Source organism: Cervus canadensis, chromosome 16, assembly GCF_019320065.1.
Source record: "Cervus canadensis isolate Bull #8, Minnesota chromosome 16, ASM1932006v1, whole genome shotgun sequence".
NCBI classification, from domain to species: domain Eukaryota; kingdom Metazoa; phylum Chordata; class Mammalia; order Artiodactyla; family Cervidae; genus Cervus; species Cervus canadensis.
The window spans coordinates 33,789,624-33,813,357 of record NC_057401.1 but is presented as its reverse complement, the minus strand read 5'-3'; the positions used below and the strand labels follow the sequence as shown (position 1 = coordinate 33,813,357).

The 23,734-nt window shown below is 43.9% G+C and overlaps 1 protein-coding gene across 3 annotated transcripts in view; it reads left to right on the top strand.

Annotated features, from left to right (window-relative positions):
- The window catches only part of OSMR (oncostatin M receptor), a 62,416-nt gene that overhangs the window by 28,129 nt on the left and 10,553 nt on the right, over window positions 1-23,734 (top strand). For all 3 annotated transcript variants that reach the window (XM_043488870.1, XM_043488872.1, XM_043488871.1), the window contains 8 exons: window positions 4,627-4,798; window positions 9,955-10,224; window positions 11,487-11,610; window positions 12,141-12,292; window positions 14,422-14,564; window positions 17,527-17,680; window positions 20,967-21,043; window positions 23,024-23,246. In XM_043488870.1, the coding sequence (XP_043344805.1) occupies window positions 4,627-4,798; window positions 9,955-10,224; window positions 11,487-11,610; window positions 12,141-12,292; window positions 14,422-14,564; window positions 17,527-17,680; window positions 20,967-21,043; window positions 23,024-23,246 (1,315 nt within the window). The remainder of the gene's footprint in view (window positions 1-4,626; window positions 4,799-9,954; window positions 10,225-11,486; window positions 11,611-12,140; window positions 12,293-14,421; window positions 14,565-17,526; window positions 17,681-20,966; window positions 21,044-23,023; window positions 23,247-23,734) is intronic.

Here is a 23,734-nt window from a genome sequence, read left to right as displayed (position 1 = left end):
AAGGAGATCAAACCAGTCCATCCTGAAGGAAATTAACCCTAAATATTCACTGGAAGGACTAATGCTGAAGCTAAAACCAGTACTTTGGCCACCTGATGCTAAGAGCCGACTCATTAAAAAAGAACCTGATGCTGGGAAAGACTGAGTGCAGAAGGAGAAGGGGGGTGACCAGGTGGGACTCAGTGGACATGAGTTTAAGGAAAGTCTGAAAGATAGTGAAGGACAGAGGAGCCTGGTATGCTGCAGTTCATGGTGTCACAAAGAGTTGGACGTGACTTAGCAACAAAATAACAATAACAAATAAGCCGAAGGACAAGCGTCTTGACCCAGGTGCTTGCAGCTGGTCTAGGGACTCTGAGCTGGATCCCGGCTGGCACCGACCACTCAGAACTCACCACATAGTCTCACCTTGGCCTGGGTTCTGCCCTTGGCCTTTCTAGTCACATGCTTTATGGTTCTGTCCATGGCAGGAGAAGGCAGAGTAGAGTAACCACTCAAGCTTGGAAGGAGGCCTGGAGCTTGAATCAGGGAGGAATAAACTCACTTCTTGGGAATGGATCAGTGACCTCACTTGGACATCATGTAAATGCCAGTTTTTCATGACTTACTGATGTCTGCCAGGGCCAAATTAAACTTGCCACTTCAATGAATGAAAACAGCCCAAACACAAGTCATCACATTTTTAAAAGTCACTGAATTGATGCATTCAAGGAAAGTTTTATATCCTCCACAACACGATTATAAAGACCACAAAGCACAACTTTGTGGTTAGACAGAATCCACACAAAGAGGGTCTGGGAGAAGCAGAGCTCATGACATATTAATGAACTGATGAAATCATTTAGCACATAGTTTTAGACTGTGGGCTCAGGTCCAGGCCTTGTTCAAGGCGTGGGGCTATCAATGCTGAGCAAAACTAAGGAGATGGTCACAAAGTTAAGAGTGTCCTAGATGTAAGGAGTGCAGGTTGTTGACAATGGGCTATGGGTTGAGATTAGGCCTGACGTTCTCTAGCAGCTTGGAGGAAGGACAGTTGGAGTCAAAGTAGGAAAGAAGATTAGAAGCTAATTTAGCATGGAGAATGGAGAAGAATGTTCCAGGAAGATCCAGCTGGAGTGAGCAGAGGCCCTGAGTGAAAGGGCCTGGGAGCTTTCAGGCTTGAAAGCATGGGGCACGTGGGGTGGGCGGGACAGGGCCAGACCACATGCAACTCTGGGGGTCATGCTCAGGTATGGTTTTTTATCCTGGGAACAGTGAGAAGGGGTGATGAGATCTGATTAAAACCACTCTGGTTCCACCGTGGGGAGAAGTTGGGAGAATTGGAGGAGGTAAAGTGTGACCAGTTTGAATTGAGCAGTGGGGATGGTCCAGAGGAGAAGGGCCTGGAGTAGGTGATAACAATGGGGAGGAGAGAAGTGACTGAATTCCTGAGGGATATAGGAGGTGAGATCCAGTCTGTGGCTTGTTTGCATTATGGCAAGGTCACCATGACTGCTATAATGTTCATATTATAGCAAGGTCACTGATTGACTAACAGCCAATTTTTTGTACTGGTTTTTAAATAATGGGGAAAATGTACCCGAGATTGTGCACATTAAATAGTAAAAGTTGCTTGGGTCAGGACCCCAAAACTTGTTAAAAACAATGTTTTATAGGGATGTGCTGTGCTGTGCTTGGTCACTTAGTCATGTCAGACTCTTTGTGACCCCAGGAATGTAGCCTGCCAGGCTTTTCTGTCCATTGAGGATATTCCAAGCAAGAATAGTAGAGTGAGTTGCCATGTCCTTTTCCAGAGGATCTTCCCAACCCACAAATCGGACCCAGGTCTCCCGCATGCAGGCAGATTCTCTACCATCTGAGCTACCAGAGAAGCCCAAGAATACTGGAGTGGGTAGCCTATCCCTGCTCCAGGGGGTCTTTTTGACCTAATAATTGAACTGGGGTCTCCTGCAATGCAGGTGGACTCTTTACCCCCTGAGATACCAGGGAAGCCCTTTATAGGGGTAGGAATACAACAAACTGAAACATTGTAAGCATTTTTTTTTTTTTCAGTTGATCAACAAATTTTATTGTAAGCATTTTACAAATGGGAGTTCTGCTTAGAGTGACAAAGGACATGCATGATTAGACGCCCTTCAGGTGGACTAAGCAGTTCTCCTTCCAGAATAGTGCTTGGTTCTGCCAAGGGCACCATTTAAGGCTGACAGCTGGGGGAGGGGAAGGCATAGTGGAGGGAAAGCCTCCAAGTTTGGTAGCTCCAGGTGGCATGTGGCATATGTATTGCCCCCTCCTCTTCACTGTAGGACTTGTCACTGGCCCTTAAAAAATGGATGCAAACTCAGTTTTCCCCATGAAGGGCAAGGTATCTGTTGTCCTTGTCTTACAGCTGTGGGGGCAGAAGGCAGCTATCCCACTGAGGAGCATCGGTGCTTGGAGTTGTGGTCCAAGAAGAAGAATAAAGCCATTCCCTGCTCTTACGGTACCATATTCAAGTCAGGGGCTTGACCATAGATGAAATGCCACCAACTACCCACAGTAGTTGAGATTAGGCCTTACCTAAGGACACATATAGACTGAAAGTCAGGGGATGGAAAAAAGATAGTCCATGCGAATGGGAATCAAAAGAAAGTGGGAGTAGAAATAATCGTATCAGACAAAATAGACTGAAAAAACCGTTACAAGAGATAAGGAAGTATGGGAGGGAGGGTTTGGGGACAATCAGTTCATTTCAGTCACTCAGTCGGGTCCAACTCTTTGCGACACTATGAACCGCAGCACCCCAGGCCTCCCTGTCCATCTCCAGCTCCTGGAGTCCACCCAAACCCATGTCCATTGAGTCAGTGATATCATCCAACCATCTCATCCTCTGTCGTCCCCTTCTCCTGTCCTCAGTCTTTCCCAGCATCAAGGTGTTTTCAAATGAGTCAGCTTTTCGCATCAGTGGGGGAGAATGGATACATGGATATGTATGCCTGAGTCCCTTCACTATTCACCTGAAATTACCACAACATTGTTAACTGACTGTACCCCAATACAAAATAAAAAGTTTAAAAAAAAAAAGAAAGAAAGAAGGTGAGACTTCACTTTACCAACAAAGGTCCGTCTAGTCAAAGCTATGATTTTTCCAGTAGTCATGTATGGATGTGAGAGTTGGACCAGAGAGAAGGCTGAGTGCCAAAGAACTGATGCTTTCAAATTGTGGTGCTGAAGAAGACTATTTTGAGAGTCCCATGGACAACAAAGAGATCAAATCTGTCAATCCTAAAGGAAATCAACCCTGAATAATCAGTGGAAGGACTGATGCTGAAGCTGAAACTCCAATACTTCAGCCACCTGATACGAAGAGCCAACTTATTGAAAGAGACCCTGATGCTGGGAAAGACAAGGCAGGAAGAGAAGTGGGCAATAGAGGATGAGATGGTTGGATGGTCTTACCGACACAATGAACCTGAATTTGAGCAAACTCCAGGAGATAGTGAAGGACAAGGAAGCCTGGCTTGCTGCAGTCCATGGGGCCACAAAGAATTGGACTTGACTTGGTGACTGAACAACAACCATCATATGTAGGGGAGCTTGGGGAGAGGTGGGGGTGGGAAGAAACCAGAGGAAAGAGTAAGAAAAGCTTCATGAAGATGGGTGTAACGGGCTTAGAGGTTGAGACTAATTCCCAGTTCAGAGCAGGGGGGTGGGGGTGGGAGACACTAAACCAGGGACACTACATGGGAAAACCCTGAGATGTAAAGGCACAAAGCTGTTCCAGCAGCATGGGGGCAAACCACCGGTTCTTGAGAAAAGAGTCCTGCAGGGGAGAAGCAGGTTGGAGTCAGACTGCAAATGGCCTTGGATGACAGGGTAAAGTGTAAAAGGAGCCGCTGAAGTTTATTGAATTTAGGAATGAAAATACCAATGTTTTAGAAAGATGAAGACTAAAATCTATGCAGCAAAAGCAAATTACATTTCAACCTGGACAAGCTTCCTAAGAGCACAATGTAAGTTCTGCCTATGTGGTTGACATCTCTGGGTACTGAAGAGTGTGAAGGTGGGAGCTCATGGAAGGCAGTGTGGTCCATGGGGCCACCACATCTGAAAAGACTAGAGACAAAAACTAAGGGGATCATGGGAAGTGATCTATTAACTTCTGGGCGACAGTGGAACTCCTGGGTACCATGAAGGACTGCCAGCTCTGCTGAGGTTTGATCTGATGAATATTAGAAAATTCTTATCAATCTTGCTTATTTTTAAAACGGTGCCTCAATTAATTCTCTAGTTTGCAAGAATTTTCTCAGCATGCTCTTGTGACCAGAACTGTGTGTACACCTTCTTTCTCTGATCTTTTTCCCTAAGACTCAAGTGGTGTCTATTCTGTCTCTCACTTGATTCATGTGATCCCCCTGGAACTGGAGGCCCAAAGAGATTGGGAGCCAAGTTTTCAATAGGCAGGAGGCTATGGCTGGTTCCTTGCTGAACCGTTGGAGTATAGGAACTGGCTGACTGGAAACAGACTGAGCTTGTCCGTATCCTGGAGTTACAGTGGACACTTAGGTGTGTGCTTTAGGATAAGTCCAGCCAAGCCATTTTTCAGGACTGCATGGTTATATGCTTCAAAGTTTTTCTCTTTCTTTCTAGGGGAACTACAGCACCACTGTGATGCAGAACCAAGTCCTGCACTGGAGCTGGGAGTCTGAGCTCCCGTTGGAATGTGCCATACACTTTGTAAGAATGAGGACTATGGTGGATGATGCCAGGATTCCTGTGCCCAGGTTCTGGAGTAACTGGAGTTCATGGGAGAAAGCAGATGGTAAGAAGTGAGGCTGTAAAAGAGTGAGGGTGTTTACTGTCTAATATTTCTTGGGGATCAGTAGTCTATTGGTAGAATTCCTTATTGAGGAACTCCAGGTAGACGCCAGCATTGTTTATATTTGTCTCCTATTGGATCAAAAAGCATGGATGTGAGACTTGCCACTGGGAGATATTGGTCTCAGGATTTCAATATTCTTGCCTGGAAAATTTCTTGGACAGAGGAACCTGGCAGGCTATAGTCCGTGGGATCCACAAAGAGTCGGACACAACTGAGCACATATGCATTGGACCCAAAAAGCATGGATGTGAAACTTGCCACTGGGAGATAGATAGAGGTCTGAGGATTTTCCCTCTGACTTTATTCATTGAGATAACTATGCAAATTCAGACAATGTAGGAATCATTTTCCATATGTGTGAAGTATGTACATTATAGAATGCTGAGTGAACAGAGAAAAATATAAATTGTACATATATTTTTATTAGAACAACACAAAATGTGTATACAACTAGAGTAGAATTTGGGAAGCTTTTTCCATCCAGGACAAGATAGGAAATATTTTAGGCTTTACAACCCTACATTCTCTATCGGGGCTATTCAACTCCACTGTTGTAGCATGGGAGCTGTCATAGGCAGTGTGTAAATGAATGGTTGTGTTCCAATAAAACTTTATTTACAAAAGGCAGATGGTGGCTGGAATTGGCCCTTGGGCCATAGCTTGCCAACCCCTAATGTAGAGACAAGGGAGGGAAATATGGAAAACTGGAAGTAATTCTTCATTTGAGTAATGAAATCATGGGTAATTGTGTTTTAAATATCTCTTAATTTTGGTTATTTTGTTGTAATTAAAATTTAGCATTCTTCACAATTTCGTATGCTTCAGCTAAGCTATAGGTTAGCTGTAAAGCAATGTCATCTGATGCTCTCGACTATATACCTTGATAGGTTGTCTGAAATTTCCTACCAAGAGAATCATTCCTTAGCTAAGTATTTGTGCAAATGTAACTCAGACTGATAACACTTTAACCCACAAGAGACCCAATGGTTAGTTTAATACTAACAGAATAAAATCTGCTTCCTAGTTGCTGCTTTCAACACTATATGTATTTAGTTGTCACATCTGCCCTAGGAAATACATAAAATTCTCATCTGTTTTTCACAGATGAGGAAGTGGAGGCACAAATAGCTTTAAAAAAAAAAAGTTAAGGTCATCAGGCCACTAAGTGGTGGAGCCAGAATTCTAACCTGGAAAATCTAGCTCCATAGGCCATGCTCTTAACCATCACATCCTATTGCTGAGAGACACACTTAGAGAAAAAGACAGAAAGAGAGAGATTAAAAAGATAGTAACAGAAAAAGAAAGAGCAACATTATCAACAACTTTGGTACAATGGACTAGGTTTTTCAAAACTGTAACCTCCACACTAACCCCAAAATTGATAGAAAAGCTGATTATGCCTGTAAAATTTTTATTAAATTATACTTGATTTATAATATCATGTAAATTTCAGGTGAATAGCACAGTGATTCAGTTATACATTTATATGTATTTTTATCAGATTCTTTTCCCTTATAGGTTGTTATATAATATCGAATATAGTTCCCTGTGTTATATACTAGGTTGTTGTTGGTTATCTATTTTATACACAGTAATGTTTATATGTTAACTTGAAACTCCTAATTTATCCATTCCCTGTACTCTTCTTTCTCCTATATGTTGGGGTTTTTTTTTTTTTTTCTGTATCTGTGAGTCTCTCTCTGTTTTGGAAATAAGTTCATTTGTGTCATCATTTTTTCTTTTAGATTCACATATAAATGACATCATATGTTATTTGTCTTTGTCTGACTTTCTTCCCTTAGTGTTACTCTCTGCTGCTGCTGCTGCTAAGTCGCTTCAGTTGTGTCCGACTCTGTGCGACCCCATGGACTGTAGCCCACCAGGCTCCCCTGTCCATGGAACTCTCCAGGCAAGGATACTGGAGTGGGTTGCCATTTCCTTCTCCAGTGATACGCTCTAGGTCCATCCATGTTGTGCAGATGGCATTACTTCATTCTTTTTTATGGCTGAGTAAAATTCCATTTATATATACATGTATGTATATACATATATACACATATACATATATACATATATATATATGTATATATACCACATTTTCTTTATCTGTCTCTCTGTCAATGGATATTTAGGTTGGTTCCATGCCTTGGTTATTATAAATAGGCCTTCAGGGATCTTTTCAAATTATGGTTTTCTCTGGTGGCTCAGATGGTAAAGCGTCTGTCTACAATGCTGGAGACCTGGGTTCGATCCCTGGGTCGGGAAGATCCCCTGGAGAAGGAAATGGCAACCCACTGCAGTACTCTTGCCTGGAAAATCCCATGGACAGAGGAGCCTGGTAGGCTATAGTCCATGGGGTCGCAAAGAGTCGGACACGACTGAGTGACTTTACTTTACTTAGTTTACTGGGTATATGCCCTGGAGTGGGATTGCAGGATCATATAGTAGCTCTGTTTTTAGTTTTTTAAGGAATCTCCATATAGTTCTCTAAAGTGGCTATACCACAGTGTTGGAGGGCTCCTATTTCTCCACACCCTCTCAGCATTTATTATTTGTAGCTTTTTGACGATGGCCATTCTGACTGATGTGAGGTGATACCTCACTGTAGTTTTTTTTCTTCATCATTGTAGTTTTGATTTGCATTTCTCTAATAATGACACCACCCTTATGGCAGAAAGTGAAGAGGAACTAAAAAGCCTCTTGATGAAAGTGAAAGAGGAGAGTGAAAAAGTTGGCTTAAAGCTCAGCATTCAGAAAACTAAGATCATGGCATCTAGTCCCATCACCTCATGGGAAATAGATGGGGAAACAGTGGAAACAGTGTCAGACTTTATTTTTTGGGGCTCCAAAATCACTGAAGATGGTGACTGCAGCTATGAAATTAAAAGACGCTTACTCCTTGGAAGGAAAGTTACGACCAACCTAGATAGCATATTAAAAAGCAGAGACATTACATTGCCAACAAAGGTCCGTCTAGTGAAGGCTGTGGTTTTTCTAGTGGTCATGTATGGATGTGAGAGTTGGACTGTGAAGAAAGCTGAGCACCAAAGAATAGATGCTTTTGAACTGTGGTGTTTGAGAAGACTCTTGAGAGTCCCTTGGACTGCAAAGAGATCCAACCAGTCCATCCTGAAGGAAATTAGTCCTGAATATTCCTTGTAAGGACTGATGTTGAAGCTGAAGCTCCAATACTTTGGGTACCTCATGCGAAGAGTTGACTCATTGGAAAAGACCCTGATGCTGGGTGGGATTGGGGGCAGGAGGAGAAGGGGACGACAGAGGATGAGATGGCTGGATGGCATTACCGACTTGATGGACATGAGTTTGAGTAAAGTCTGGGAGTTGGTGATGGACAGGGAGGCCTGGCGTGCTGCTATTCATGGGGTCGCAACGGACACGGAGCGACTGAACTGAACTGAGCACGGCCCCACCCAGCAGAACAAGTTTTCCCCTCAGTCAGTCTCTCCCATCAGGAAGCTTCCATAAGCTTCTTATCCTTCTCCATCAGAGGACAGACAGACTGAAAACCACAATCACAGAAAAGTAGCCAATCTGATCACATGAACCACAGCCTTGTCTAACTCAGTGAAACTATGAGCCATGCCATGTAGGGCCACCCTTGATGGATGGGTGATGGTGGAGAGTTCTGATAAAACGTGATCCACTGGAGAGGGGAGGGGGATGGCAAACCACTTCAGTATTCTTGCCTTGAGAACCCCATGAACAGTATGAAAACAGTTTGTATGGTGTTAGAGAATGTTTTAATTTCGTTGTTTTACATGTAGCTGTCCAGGTTTCTCAGTATTGCTTATTGAAGAGACTGTCTTTTCTCTATTGTATATTCTTGCCTCCTTTGTCATAGATTAATTGACCATAGGTGAGTGGGTTTATTTCTGGGCTTTTGATCCTGTTCCATTGATCTATGTTTCTGTTTTTGTGCCAGTGACATACTGTGCTAATTACTGTAGCTTTGTAGTATAATCTGAAGGCAGGGAACCTGTTTCTTCCAGCTCATCTTTTCCGTCTTAAGACTGCTCTGGCTACTCAGGGTCTTTTGTGTTTCCATACAAATTTTTTTGTTCTAGTTCTGTGAAAGATGCCTTTGGTAACTTGATAGGGATTGAATTGGATCTGTGGATTGCCTTGAGTAGTGTGGTCATTTTGACAATATTGATTCTTCCAATCTAAGAACAGGGTGTAACTTTTCATCTGCTCCTGTCTTCTTTGATTTCTTTCAAGGCTGATTATCCCTAATCCCCAAAGTACTGGTTCTCAACTGGTTGCACACAGAATTACCTGGGAACCTTAAAACAAAATTCTATCCCTCAGGCCACTCCACTTGGATGACCTCAGTGGTGGCAATGTTAGAGCCCTGGTGGGCCAGAAGCCAAACTGAAGGGCATGAAGTGATCAGGGGGTGATGACAGGTTAGTGATAGGCAGAGGCAGCTCCTTGGGGAGTGGAGGAGTGAGTGGAGAGGAGGTAGGAGGCAGGCATGGAGGATGATGAGTGGGATATACAGAAGGAAGACAGAAGTGAAAGGAGATACTTGGGTGGCTGGGTCTGAGAAGCTGGAAGAGGAGTGATTTACAAGACGATTTAGAGATTATGAGGGACACGTGGGTCAGGAGCTGGGCAGAACCTGGTGGGTGTGAATGTGGCTTTGCTACTTTCAGGGCGAGTGAACTTGAGCTCAATCCTGCCTGTCCCGTTGCAGTAAGGCGGTAAGGATGACAAGAGAGAAAATACATAAGCACTGAACATGGGACCTCCTACATGGCTAGCATCAGTAGAGAGCAGCTACTGCTGTCCTGGAAACCGGCCGATCACCGACAATAATAGGGTCATCCACAGGGCCACAGGGCGACAGTCGCTGTGCTGTCTCAGCAGTGAAAACCACAGCAGTGATGTTCCCGTAACGATAAGAGTGATGATACACAGGACTTTTTTGCACACAACAAAGTTTATAGATTTTTAGGTTCCTATTTTCTCCAGGAGATAGAAAAAGCTAAGGTTATCTGTTGAGAGTGAGACAGGAGGCGACTGGTTTGAATTTGAGCCCAAGTCTCACTGAGCTGTCTCCTCTTGTCTTGCAGCCCAGAATTCACTTGGAGATCATCCATTGTATGTTTTCCCTAAAGACAAGCTGGTGGAAGAGGGCTCGGATGTCACCATTTGTTACATTTCTAGGAACCATCAAGATAACATATCCTGTTATTTGGAAGATGTACTGACATATGGAAAACAACTTGATCAAAGTGTATGGGCATTCGAGTTGAAGAACGTTTCTTTCCTTAGGAAAACTGGGACCAATTTCTATTGTCAGGGCCAAGGTGTTCCAGAGGGCATCGTTCTTTATGTCTCAAGTGAGTGGACCCATTCTCTGTGCCCACCCCCCTTCCCATTTCCCATGGAAGAGATCAAATCTCCTTTCCCAGAAGAAAGATTTCTACTTGTGGCCTCAGTTGACTTTTTTTTTCCCAAGCCTTCTAGGAGAGTCTCTGTCAAAGATACTCTGAAGCAATACTTGTTGGATTTCCTGTTGTTTTCTTGAGCTTACTGAAATTTTAGTCCTAGAAATTGAGTGATAAAAAGGAGAAAGTTCAGGTCATGACCTGGACAGCTGAGATAATATCCTGCCCTGTGTGAGCCACGCTGGAATGACCACAGGATGGCAGGGCGGGGAGGAGAGAGGCTGCAGGTTGGAGGGCCCTAGAGAGGCGGCCAAGGTCATGTCGGAAGACCCGGGTTTGAATCTTCTTCCCGTGGCTGGGTGCGCCGTCTTGGCCAAGTTTCCCCTTCTGCGAACCGGTCTAGTAATGGTTGTTGTGAGGATCACAGGAACACGGGCCACACACACAGGACTTCAGCAGATGAGGCCTTTACTGCTCTTAACTGGGTGGTGGAGGGGAGAGGAGGCAGTGTTGTATTTCTCTTGTCAATCTGTGTATGCTCCCCCCAACCTGCCGTGGCCTCCTGTTTTGTCTTGAAGCCTCTGCCCTCCCCCCACACAGTGAGGCAGTACCTGCAGCTCCTCCCTCCCTGCTTTCCCTGCCACGGGCCATCTCCGGGCTCCTGGACGCTTGCTCACCCAGACCCCTTGTGTGTCCTCTCAGAACAGCAGTGCCTTGGGGACTTGGAGATGCCACATGTACGTTCCTTAGAACTCTCAGCCTTCAGCTGCTGAAGTTAGCAGGTTCCCCAGATCTGGCTTCCTGGCCTCCTAAGCACAGCCCAGACTCTTGAAGCCACAGCATCCAACACGAAACTACCAGGCAACACTGACTCCATTCATTCATCACTTTGCTCATTCTCTCTGCGCGTCGCCAGACTGCTGAGTGCTTACTGGCCAGCTCTGGGGCTACCAGTGCAGACCTCATACAGTCACTCCCGCTGTCCCTGGTGACAGCCCAGCAAAGCACCAGGAAGGGAAGGAGAAGGGGCCAAGATGAGGTACCTGAATGTGACTTTCTGGAGCTGCTGATGCGCTGGCCTCTGTTGAAGTAGACTTTTCAGTGTTCAGAGCAACTCTGTGGCCTCAGATCCCCAAGAGAGCTTTCCATTTCCGTTGTGTTTCAGCAAAGGGCTTCTGCTCACTGTTTCATCTGCTTTTTCTTTGTGTGGACAGAAGTGCTTGAAGAGCCCAAGGACTTTTCCTGCGAAACCCGGGACCTGAAGACTTTGACCTGTACTTGGGATCCCGGGGATGACACTGGCTTGATTGGACTGCCTTCCTACACTTTATTTGAATCGTAAGTGAGCTCTGGTTACATTAGTGACAGGCTCTCCCTTGTTCGAGGTGCTTGTGACAACATATCAAACATTTTCAACAAATATTTTCAGACCACCTTGCCAGGGTCAGAAAGAAATCCTTAAGGGGTCACAAGTATATAATACTTTCTATCCAAGTTTTGTGAAAGGAAAATGGAGCATAAAAATATTAAGACCATTAGTTGTGAATCTTGATGTGAAATAACTCCATATGGTGATCTAGATTTACCTAATTTCTAACTTTTTAAGAGTACCCAAAGTAGTAAACTAAGGAAAGTTTTCACAACCCACGAGGGGAAGTCAGCAATTCATCCTTACATATTTAACCACATAAATCAAGTTTTTTGAAATAGTATTTTCATCATCAATATTTGCTAGTGATGGATCCATGCTGTTGTGTGGAACATAGTTTGAAAGCCACTGAACGTGTCCCCCCAAGGGATTCAGGGACACACATCTGTGTTGACAAAAGTGTAAACCCTGAAATTGTTGTGTGTGTGTTTTTTTTAAGATTTTCCGGGAAAAAGACACTTTGTAAACACAGAAACCGGTGTGATTGGCAAGTAACTCAAGACTCACAAGAAATGTATAACTTTACACTCGTGGCTGAAAACTACTTTAGAAAAAGAAGTGTCAGTATTCTTTTTAACCTGATCCATGGAGGTGAGACTTGAGTGTAGCTCACTGTGGTCACTGGCATAGCTTTGTTTGACACATTGTGTGATCAAGTAAATGTGCTAGAGATTTCTGCCTAGTTCACATGCTAAGTGAAAGTTTTAGTTTGTAACTATTCTTCCTGCCACGCTTCTCTTCACGGGTGCATGCATGGCCCATGGTCCCCATTATTTGTTTCTGTTGATGATGTAATAAATGCCGAGGAGCTTGCCTCCAGTTCAAACTAGAAATCTGACAATAACTTATGTCATCTCCCATCCCACAGGTCCCTGTCCCGTTCCTTCCACTAAGGAAATGACAGATCTATTTTGTGTGTGCTTGTGGATATATTCTCATTTCTTATGAAATCCTGTTTTTATTTTGTTTTAATGCATATCAGAGATATTAAGCTATATGTAATAATCCTAGTAATTGTTCTTATATAATATTACATTGCTAACACTCATATTATTCAGTGGTGCTGTAGTCCATTTAGTTTCACTGCTATAAAGTATTTCATTGTGTAAATATACAGTATTTTATTCATGCATCTCCTTTGATGGGTTTTCAGATTGTCTCAAGGTTTATGCTCTTGGATACAGTGTTAATAAGAGCATTTTGATATATATATCCAGTAAACACCAATAATGGTTTTGTTTTGAGTGTATACCTGTACCTAAGAGTAGAATTGGTGAGGACTCAGAAAATGTAAATGTTCAACTTACAAGATAGTGCCAAATTCATTTCCAAAGTGGTTGTAGCAGTGTATTCTCTCCAAATCGGTATTGCCGCCAATTCATTTTTGAATTGTTGTCATTTCATTTTTGTCAGTTGAATGAATGGGAAGTGGTATTTTGTGATGGTTTTGATCTGCACATCTCTGAAGCTGGATATCTCTATGTTTTGATTACACCCCCTCCTCTTTTATGAAATGCAGAATGTTTAATCATGCTGTTCATTTTTTCTGGAATGCTTGTCCTTTTACCTTCTTAATTCTATACATCATTTAGATTTCAATTTAATTATCACTTCAGTCAGTCAACTAATTACAGGGTGATGCCAATCCAGTAGGCACTTCAGATCCAGCTGTGAACAGAATTGAGTAATTGCCCCTAATGAGTATATGTGCTGGGGGAGAGGGTGGAGAGGGGGGTGTGGAGACACACAGTAAATATATAAACAAGTTAATAGCATAACTCCAAGCATTGCTAGGTCCTGTGAAGAAGATAAAATTGAGGTAGGAGGGTAGAGAATGCCTGGGGTGCTGCTTCAGTTGGGATGAGGGCACTGAAGGGTAAAGAGGCAGAAAACCTTGAGAGTATTTGGAGCAAAAGGAATGAGCTAGAAAAGGTCTTGGAATGGGAACGTGCTCTAGGTGTTTCAGGGACAGAAAGAATGTCCTGTGTCTCTCCTGTGAGAGAAGGGAGCTTGGAGTGGTGGGCAATGGCCAGGTCACACAGCAGCTCTGGAAGGGGATAAGATGGAAGGTGCTTTTATTTCAAGATATTCAATTTATATTTTTCAGTTCTAAAATTTCCATTCTTTTTTAAAAACTAGTTTTTTCTCCACTAAGAAGTGTTTTCCTTCTGTTCATTTCAGGTACATTTACTTTTACCTCATGGGTCTGTTTCAAAGTCTTTATCTAATCATTGTAGCTTCAAGGGAGTCATCTTGATGCATGAGTCATCTCGAGGTTGATATCTGTCGATTGACTTTTCCCTTTGAAATTGGTGGCATTTTCTGTTTTTTGGTTTTGTTTTGTATGTCAAATGATTTTGGATTCTATTCTTGCCGTTGTTAAAGTTACTTTGGCTAGACTCTGGATTCTGTTATATTCTCTTTGTTGGGCCACCTCTCCAAGTTTCGACTCCCCTCTACATTCTTCCTTGCTTTTGTTTAATTTTAAGAGTCCTCAGTTTCTTTTTATATTTTTTCAGAGTTTCTGGTATAATCAATGAGAGAGAAAGGCTGTAGTTGGCTTACTCCATCTTAGCTGCAAGTCTGGTTTTATTTGTTATTTTCTCAAAAATAAGCAAAAGTGCTTATTGAGTAAATCATTGAAAAAATGAAGTGCCTATTTACCAAAGTCTTTTTGGATCTATGCTTGAGTTTTTTTATTTTTTAATTTATTTTGGCAGTTCATCCAGTGGCTCCCTATAACTTATTCCCCAAAAATGTCAGTGCTACAAATGCCACCATGACCTGGAAGGTACACTCCATAGGAAACAATTCTGCACTTTTGTGTCAGCTTCAGCTCCTTGGTGAAGGAAAAGTGATACAAGTAAGAGCTTAACTTTCTATTTTCAAAAATTTCTTTATGTCTGAACAGAGACTAGTGAATATAAAATCTCTTGTAATTTTTATTTCTGTGTGGGTTCAAATGGAAGGGATCATCTGTTTACAAGGTCCAGGAATATTACTCAACCACTAAAAGGAATGAAAAATGCTGGGCTGGAAGAAGCACAAGCTGGAATCAAGATTGCTGGGAGAAATACCAATAACCTCAGATATGCAGATAACACCACCCTTATGGCAGAAAGTGAAGAGGAACTAAAAAGACTCTTGATGAAAGTGAAAGAGGAGAGTGAAAAAGTTGGTTTAAAGCTCAACATTCAGAAAACTCAGATCATGGCATCTGGTCCCATCACCTCATGGGAAATAGATGGGGAAACAGTGGAAACAGTGTCAGACTTTATTTTTGGGGGGTCCAAAATCACTGCAGATGGTGACTGCAGCCATGAAATTAAAAGACGCTTGCTCCTTGGAAGGAAAGTTACGACCAACCTAGATAGCATATTAAAAAGCAGAGACATTACATTGCCAACAAAGGTCCGTCTGGTCAAGGCTATGGTTTTTCCAGTGGTCATGTACGGATGTGAGAGTTGGATTGTGAAGAAAGCTGAGTGCTGAAAAATTGATGCTTTTGAACTGTGGTGTTGGAGAAGACTCTTGAGAGTCCCTTGGACTGCAAGGGGATCCAACCAGTCCATCCTAAAGGAGATCAGTCCTGGGTGTTCATTGGAAGGACTGATACTGAAGCTGAAACTCCAATACTTTGGCCACCTCATGCAAAGAGTTGACTCATTGGAAAAGTCTGTGATGCTGGGAGGGATTGGGGGCAGGAAGAGAAGGGGACGACAGAGGATGAGATGGCTGGATGGCATCACCGACTCAATAGACATGAGTTTGGGTAGACTCTGGGAGTTGGTGATGGACAGGGAGGCCTGGTGTGCTGCAGTCTATGTGGTCGCAACGAGTCAGACACGACTGAGTGACTGAACTGAGCTGAGCTGAACTGAACTGAAAAGGAATGAAAGTAGGTCATTTGTAGATACATGGATGAACCAGTCTGTCATACAAAGTGAAGTGAATCAGAAATGGGAAAACAATTATCATATATTAATGCATAATGTGGAATCTAGAAAATGGTGCAGATGAACCTATTTCCTAGGCAGAAATAGAGATGCAGACATAGAGAATGAACATGTGAACATGGGGGTGAGGGGAAGGAGGAGTGGAATGATTTGGGAGATTGGGATTGACATATATACCCTTACTATGTATTAGGTTGGTGCAAAAGTAATCATGGTTTTGCATTATTGAATTTTCTGTTTGATATTAGAATACATTCTTAAATAAATGTGGTTATGATATGCATCATTTTAACATGCACTTCTCACTTTATGTTTTTTGCTAATGACTTATGACTTGCTATTTATTTTATATTTATTTTAGACTAGGGAAATGATGTTAGACAAAAAGCAAATTCAAGCAATTTTCTTATTAGAGTTCAAAATGGGCCATAAATCAGCAGAGGCAATTTGCAACATCAACAACACATTTGGCCCAGGAACTGCTAACAAGTGTATAGCGCCGTGGTGGTTCAAGAAGTTTTGCAAAGGAGACAAGAGCCTTGAAGATGAGGAGTGCAGTGACTGGCCATCGGAAATTTAAATGACCAATTGAGAGGATCATTTTACAACTACAGGAGAAGTTGCCAAAGAGCTCAGTGCTGACCATTCTATGGTAATTCAATATTTGAAGCAAATTGGAAAAGTGAAAAATCTCCATAAGTGGGTGCCTTATTAACTGACCAGAAATAATAAAAATTATTATTTTAAATTGTCATCATTTCTTATTCTATGCAAAAACAATGAACCATTTCTCGATTGGGTTTTGATATGTGATGAAAAGTGGATTTTATATGACAACTGGTGATGACCAGCTCAGTGGTTGGATCTAGAAGAAGCTCCAAAACACTTCCGAAAGCCAAACTTGCACCAAAAATAAAGGTCATGGTCACTGTTTGATGATCTGCTGCCTGTCTGATCCACTACAGCTTTCTGAATCCTGGTGAAACCATTACATCTGAGAAGCACGTTCAGCAAATCAATGAGATGCACTAAAAACTGCAATTCCTGGCACTGGTCAACAGAACAGTCCCAGTTCTTCTGCACGACAATGTTTGAATGCACATTGCACAACCAGTGCTTCAAAAGTTGAATGAATTGGGCTATGAAGCCTTGCCTCATCCACCAGGTTCACCTGACCTGTTGCCAACCAGCTACCACTTCTTCAAGCATCTCAACAATGTTTTGCAGGGAAAACGCTTCCACAACCAGCAGGAGGCAGAAAATGCTTTCCAAGAGTTTGATGAATCCTAAAGCACAGGGTTTACGCTCCAGGAATAACCCAACTTATTTCTTATTGGCAAAAATGTGTGGATTGTAATGGCTCCTATTTTGCTTAATAAATATGTGTTTGAGCCTAGTTATAATGATTTAAAATTCATGGTCTGAAACCACAATTACTTCTTCACCAACCTATATAAAATGATTAGTGAGAAGCTGCTATATAGCCCAGGAAGCTCAGCTCAGTGTTCTGTGATAACCAAGAAGGGTGGGATGGTATGAGGTGGGAGGGAGGTCCAAGAGGAAGGGGGTATATGTGTGTGTGTGTGTGTATATATAATGTATACGTATAGATGATTCATTTCATTGTACAGCAGAAACTAACACAGCTTTGTAAAGCAATTCTATTCCAATTTAAGAAAAAAAAAAAGATCCAGGAAATTAATCATAAACTTTTAGAATTTAGAGATATTTTTCCTCAAAGAACTAGTTGTACTCCAGGTCTAGATGTTCCATGTGTGGCTTTACAATAAATTGTGCTCACCAGTACTTCTGTCTTCTACTTCCTCCCCACCTCATCTTTCTTTCTTTTTCTTTTTTTTTTAAATCAAGCAACACAATATCTCCGTCAGGGTGAATGGTGAGTACCTCTTAAGTGAACTGGAGCCGGACACAGAATATATGGCCCGTGTACACTGTGCTTATGCCGACCACTTCTGGAAATGGAGTGAATTGATTAGCCAAAATTTCACCACAGCTGAAGCTGGTACGTTCAGCTCCCTGACATCCCAAGAATCTAAACTGACTGACAGGAGATGGGTGGGCTTCCCTGAGAACTTCTGCTTGTACCAAAAACTCAGGGCAAAGTATTACAGCAGAGGCTGAGTACCATCTTTTTAAAAAAAAAAAAGTGAATTTAATGCCTAATGAAATGTGGGAGGGAAGACATCTACCTCAGACATTTATTTGCCAAGTTATTTCTACTGAACATTTTCTCTGGGATTTTTAGCTTTCCAAAATGGTTTCTAAGCTCCTGGTATTGCTGGATTCCTGTTGGAATTGGGGCTCTGTAAATAAGTATGAACTTTTCATTCAGGCCTGGGGACAAACAGTAGCATTTGTGCTGAGGAAAGCACTGATCTCATAGAAAACAGCCTTGGGCTGTGTTTGGAAAGGTAGTTATCTGGAAACTTAATCATCATTGTTAGGTCGTTCCAGCGACAGCAAACTGGGAGCCTTCTCTTGATGCTCTCAGAGGTTGTTTCCTCAATAATGACTGAACAGAGAGTTTTCCTCTCAAATAACTACGTTTTAGACCACAAGTATTGCCCAGGAGATGAGACGGCCCAGCCGTGCATTCATCTCCTTCCAGTCCCACATAATAGTCATACCATTGCGCAGTTAACACAGGAGGCAGCCTGGGCCCCTAGACCGGGGAGACGCGCCTAGTTTGCAGTTAATGAGCAGCAGAGACACAGCAACAGTAACCAGAGCACCGAGTGCTCAGTGTGTGCCTGACGCCGCGCCAAGGGTTCCCCGTGTTTTCCTCAAACCCTCCCACCGCCGTGCAGCAGGTCCTGGTAGTCTCCTCACTCAGTGGGTGAGGCCCGGAGGCACCGGGAGGATGAGGAGTGTCACAGGCCCCGCCAGCAAGCGGCCGAGTCAGGACTGCGACCCACACCCAGGCCCGCTGACTCCAGAGCTTCCCCCTCACCCAGACTGCAGGCTGCCTGGTGTGTCTCTCGGCGGTGCTATTACAGCCGGGAGAGCTTGTGGCTTCAAATCCGGGCTGTTTTGCTGCCTAAGGAAGGATTATATATATTTATTTGATTCCATCTTGTTATTCCTGTCTGTAGGCTGTGGAGTTTTCTTCTGTTTCAGCCTGGAAGGGACATTTTAAAGCGCTCTGACTGAGGGGGTAGCGAGGGCAGTGCCCCAAAAGCCACACCTGGGCTCAGAGGTGCTCAGTGGCCTCTTCCCCTCGTCGGCCCCTCGAAGAGTCCAATCATTTTGTTCTAGTCGTATAGACCCCCCAGGAATCCCTGGGGCAGAGAACCCTGTTCCTGATGGTAATGTGGTGTATTCCTCAGTTGTGGGCTTCCCAGGTGGCTCAGTGGGTAAAGAATCCTCCTGCAATGCAGGAGACACAGCAGATGCAAGTTCAGTCCCCAGGTCAGGAAGATCCTCTGGAGAAGGACATGGCAACCCACTCCAGTATTCTTGCCTGGAGAATCCCACGGACAGTGGAGCCTGGCGGGCTACAGTTCATGGGGTCGCAAAGAGTTGGAGACAACTGGAGCAACTGAGCAAAGATTTGCTTTATCCTAATACTTTATACTTTAATATTGCTTTGCTTTGGGATTATTTTTTGCAAGTGTATTCCAAAATTATACCTAAAACTTAGTGGAAAGAAAAAAACTTTGCTTTTTTTAAAAAAAAAAAAACAACTTTGCATTTTTGGTAACTAGTTTTTTAGATTATAATATCGTAAGTCTGAAAATGCTTAACTTTGCTTTTGCAAAGTTAAAATCAGTTGAATCTACTGATGGTGAACCTATATTTTTTCAACTGTAATAACACTTTGCTCAATGCTGGCAGAGTCAATGTTTATATGTATTATAATCCTACTTAAGCAGAGTCACGGTGAGCAGAGATAAATGACCCCATGGGGAGATACTGTAGCGACATAAATATGGATGGAGCACCGTCAGCTATGCTGCTGTTCTCTTTTCATGCAGGTGGTCACGTACAAACCAGCAGCGGAAGATTCTGCCCTGAGCTTGAGGCCTCGTATGGTGCCTGAGTTTTCCAATACGTTTTTGACTTAATATTGGCGTCTCTGATGGCTAGTTTAGCAAATTGAAATCTGCCTCTTAATAGATTTTACAAATATATGGCCACCTTTATGTTGTGCTAGAAAGTGTTAGCAACTACAGGGGGTAAAAAGGAGTCTCTTCAATTTCAGAGATTTCCCTGGTGGCTCAGATGGTAAAGAATCTGCCTGTAATACAGGAGACCTGGGTTCAGTCCTTGGGTCAGGAAGATCCTCTGGAGAAGGGAATGGCAACCCACTCTGGATTCTTGCCTGGGGAATGCCATGGACAGATGATGAGCCTGGCGGGCTACCATCCATGGGGTGGCAAAGATTTTAAAAATATACAGTCACCTTCATGTTGAATAGGAAGTGTTAACAGCTATATGAAAAAAATTTTTCATTTTTTAAAAAATTTGGTTGTTGGGGACTGTAAACTATATTTTCATAAAGCAGAGAATTAAAATTTTATGTTATGTTGCAGATCAGTTTCTTCTTGCACAGAGATATGTTGAATCCAGTCATAAATCACTGGTCTACAGTTTAGTGGCAAGAATAACAAGGAGGCAAGGTCTTCTAGAACAGAGTGGGGAGAGGTGGGCAGTGGGGGGGTTTGCAGCCAGTGACCCGAGGGCCCACACACAGGGAGCTGCCCCAGGCTCAGACCAGGAACTGGGGGACGGGCGTGCATGGGGAGGAGGGGGACAAGGAAGGGGTCCCAGGCTCTGACCGCAGCCAGTGGCCAGCCAGTGTGCAGTCAGGAGAACTGGGCTCCGCTTGAGGGTGTCTAGCTTCAGCCTCCACCAGAGGGGCAAGGAAGTAGCAATGGTTTGCTGTGCCTAGAAATTCTAGAAATGGGAAATTTGCCTAACTAATCTAGCACTGGACTGATGCAGGATTCTTGCCTAACTCACCCCCTAGCATTGGACTGACGCAGGGTTCCAAAATTCCTTGGTGGCTTCTAGAAGCTCTGAGGCTTGAGTTTCACAAAGGCCCCCATGTCACGTCCCGTTCCGATGTAGCAGCCCTTTTGTAAAGCACCTACTGTGTGCCTGCCCCTCGTGAGGAGTGAACAGTGTGGCCATGACCAAGTGGGTAGACATCACAGAGAGTGAAAAACCGAGATGTGGGCCTCAGGTCGGACTGGCCGTGGTCACTTTACTGATGGAACTAGAGGAAGGTTGAAAGTATTGCTCCACATCCATGTGTGACCCAGGAGCTTTCCTTTGGTTAATTTCAGCTCCATTGGAGGCGCCTGATGTCTGGAGAAATGTGATGTTTGTGTCAGGACATCCAACGGTGACCTTGTTCTGGAAGGTAAGAGGCCAAAGGTTCAGAAAGACATTTTTGCTTGTCATGTACTTTTCACCGAGACTAGATACTGATGTAGTCTTTTGATTGGGAGGGCTCTTCCCAGGAATCCACTAGAATTTGTGACCTGGTTGGGGAATCCCCGCTCCGCATCCATACCCCTAATCACTGGACCAGTGCCTCCTTCCTCGGCAACCTCTTGCTTTGCCCAGGTAGCTGGTTTCGATGGTTAGAACTGCATCTCCTAACTTCCCCGAAGGCCTGCCCCTAACATCTGCAGGGCCCAGGGCATGAGAATTGGAGAAATATATACCATATTTAAAAATTATGAATATTTATATTTGAAAGTTATAAGTCAAGCTAAAAGATTGTGACAGAAATCAATTTAGTCCTTCTGTGTTGACTAACATGCCTTCATGACAACGTGGAAGGCTTGGTTTGTGTCGAGATGGTGGTGGTGGTGATTTAGTCGACAAGTCGTGGCCGACTCTTTTTGATCCCATGGACTGTAGTTCACCAGGCTCCTCTGTCCATGGATTTCCCGGCAAGAATACTGGCTATGCTGTGCTGTGCCTAGTCACTCAGTCGTGTGTGACTTTGCGACCCCATGGACTGTAGCCCTGAAGGTTCCTCTGTCCTTGGGGATTCTCCAGGCAAGAATACTGGAGTGGGCTACCATGCCCTCCTCCAGGGGATCTTCCCAACCCAGGGATCAAACCCAGGTCTCCCACATTGCGGGCAGATTCTTTACCATCTGAGCCACCGGGGACACCCCACTCAGAGCTCTTGAATTCCTCATGTTTAGTGCTAAAGCATGGCCATGCTGGGGGAGCTGGCCCCCAGCCAGAGCCCACCCCACTTTTCTTCCCACCTCCACTCTGGTCCTCCCCATCAGGGGGCTTGTTCACACATGTGTGGATGCGCCAGTCTGTACGGGCAGGTTCTGTCCACACACCCCGAGCCAACAGCTGCCCCAGCCTGATCTCAGGTCTGGGGGTGCACACATCAGGGGGCACTATCTGGCTGGGGGTTCAGGCCTTGGGAGTGGGCTTAAGGTTGTATGGACAGAGAATTCTTTGCAACCTGGAGGATCATCTAAAAGAGGGACCGTGGGCCCTGAGTCTGGGGAAGCACAGCTTGGGGGCCAGGGGGTGACCCAGCTGGTGGAGGGAGGCATTCCAGGAGCCCAGCCCCCTCCTGTCTGGGGTTACTCCTGTCTCCCCTGCTCTACTCACAGTGGTGGTGGTGGTTTAGTTGCTAAGTCGTGTCTGACTCTTGTAACCCCATGGACTGCAGCCCGCCAGGCTTCTTTGTCCATGGGATTTCCTAGGAAAGAGTAGTGAAGTGGGGAGCTACTTCCTCCTCCGGTGGATCTTTCCAACCCAGGGATCAAACCTGCATCTCCTGCATTGCAGGCGGAATCTTTACCGACTGAGTCCGTACTCACAAAGTGTGTTTTAATCCAGGCTAAATAACCCCCTTCCTCTCGATTCCTTAACTGGTCACCCTTTGGACATGATAGGACTTCCCTGATGGCTCAGATGGTAAAGCTTCTGCCTACAATGCGGGAGACCTGGGTTCAATCCCTGGGTTGGGAAGATCTCCTGAGAAGGAAATGGCAACCCACTCTAATATTCTTGCCTGGAAAATCCCATGGACAGAGGAGCCTGGTAGGCTACAGCTGATAGGGTCGCAAAGAGTCGGACACGACTGAGTGACTTCACTTTGGACATGATATGTTCCTAAGCTCACCCCCAAATGGTCCTATTCTCTACTCAATTTTAGTTAAAATAGAATGTCTGATTTCAAGTGTGGTTTATTTAGAAGGTTATTTTCTGTCTTAAACTGTTTTAATTTGCTGTGTGTGTGTGTGTGTGTGTGTGTGTGGATAAGGCAATCAAAGGAGAGAAAAGATGAGAAAGTAATCACGCAAACTCTCATTCAGAGGGAAGCCCATGTTGAAATGATTGTCCATATTTTTTTCAGCCTCTATCAAAAGTGCATACCCACGGGAAGATCCTGTTCTATAATGTAGTTGTAGAAAATCTTGATGAACCATCCAGTTTAGAGGCGCGCTCTGTCCCTGCTCCGGCCAACAGCACAAAAGTAACCCTCAATCAGAGCTCTTACCAGATCCACGTCACAGCTCACAACAGCGTGGGCCCTTCTCCAGCTTCCACAGTTGCCGTTTCTGGACATCCTGGAAATGGTGAGTTTCTTTGGTTTTGTTTTTCTTCTCTAGGAACATGTTGATGGTGGTATTTGGTAGATATGGATACATTGGAAAGCGTAGTTTGGAGAGACAAAAGATGTAGCTGCCAAACACTGTCTGTCATTTTCTTTGGGTCCAGGCATGTTAGTGGGTTTCTGGGACGGTCCTCCTCGGTGTGGGAAGATTTCAGCCATGGCTCAGGACATTTCCCTTCCAGGGATTCTTCCACTGATTTGGGAAGTTATCTCAAGTTTTATTCAAATAAATGCAACACAAACAAATAGTCCTAACAGAGTTAGAGTTGGTATGAACATGCTTTGTGGCTTATGCAATATGAGTTGCATTTCTTATATGGCAAAATATTTTGTCAGTCTTGGCCACAAGGAGAACTAACATCATCTTTCGAAAAGGGCTTTGCCAAAGCTGTGGAATAAATGATGATAACTCTCTAAACACTTAGCCTGTGAAAGTCCAAACAAGGTGGA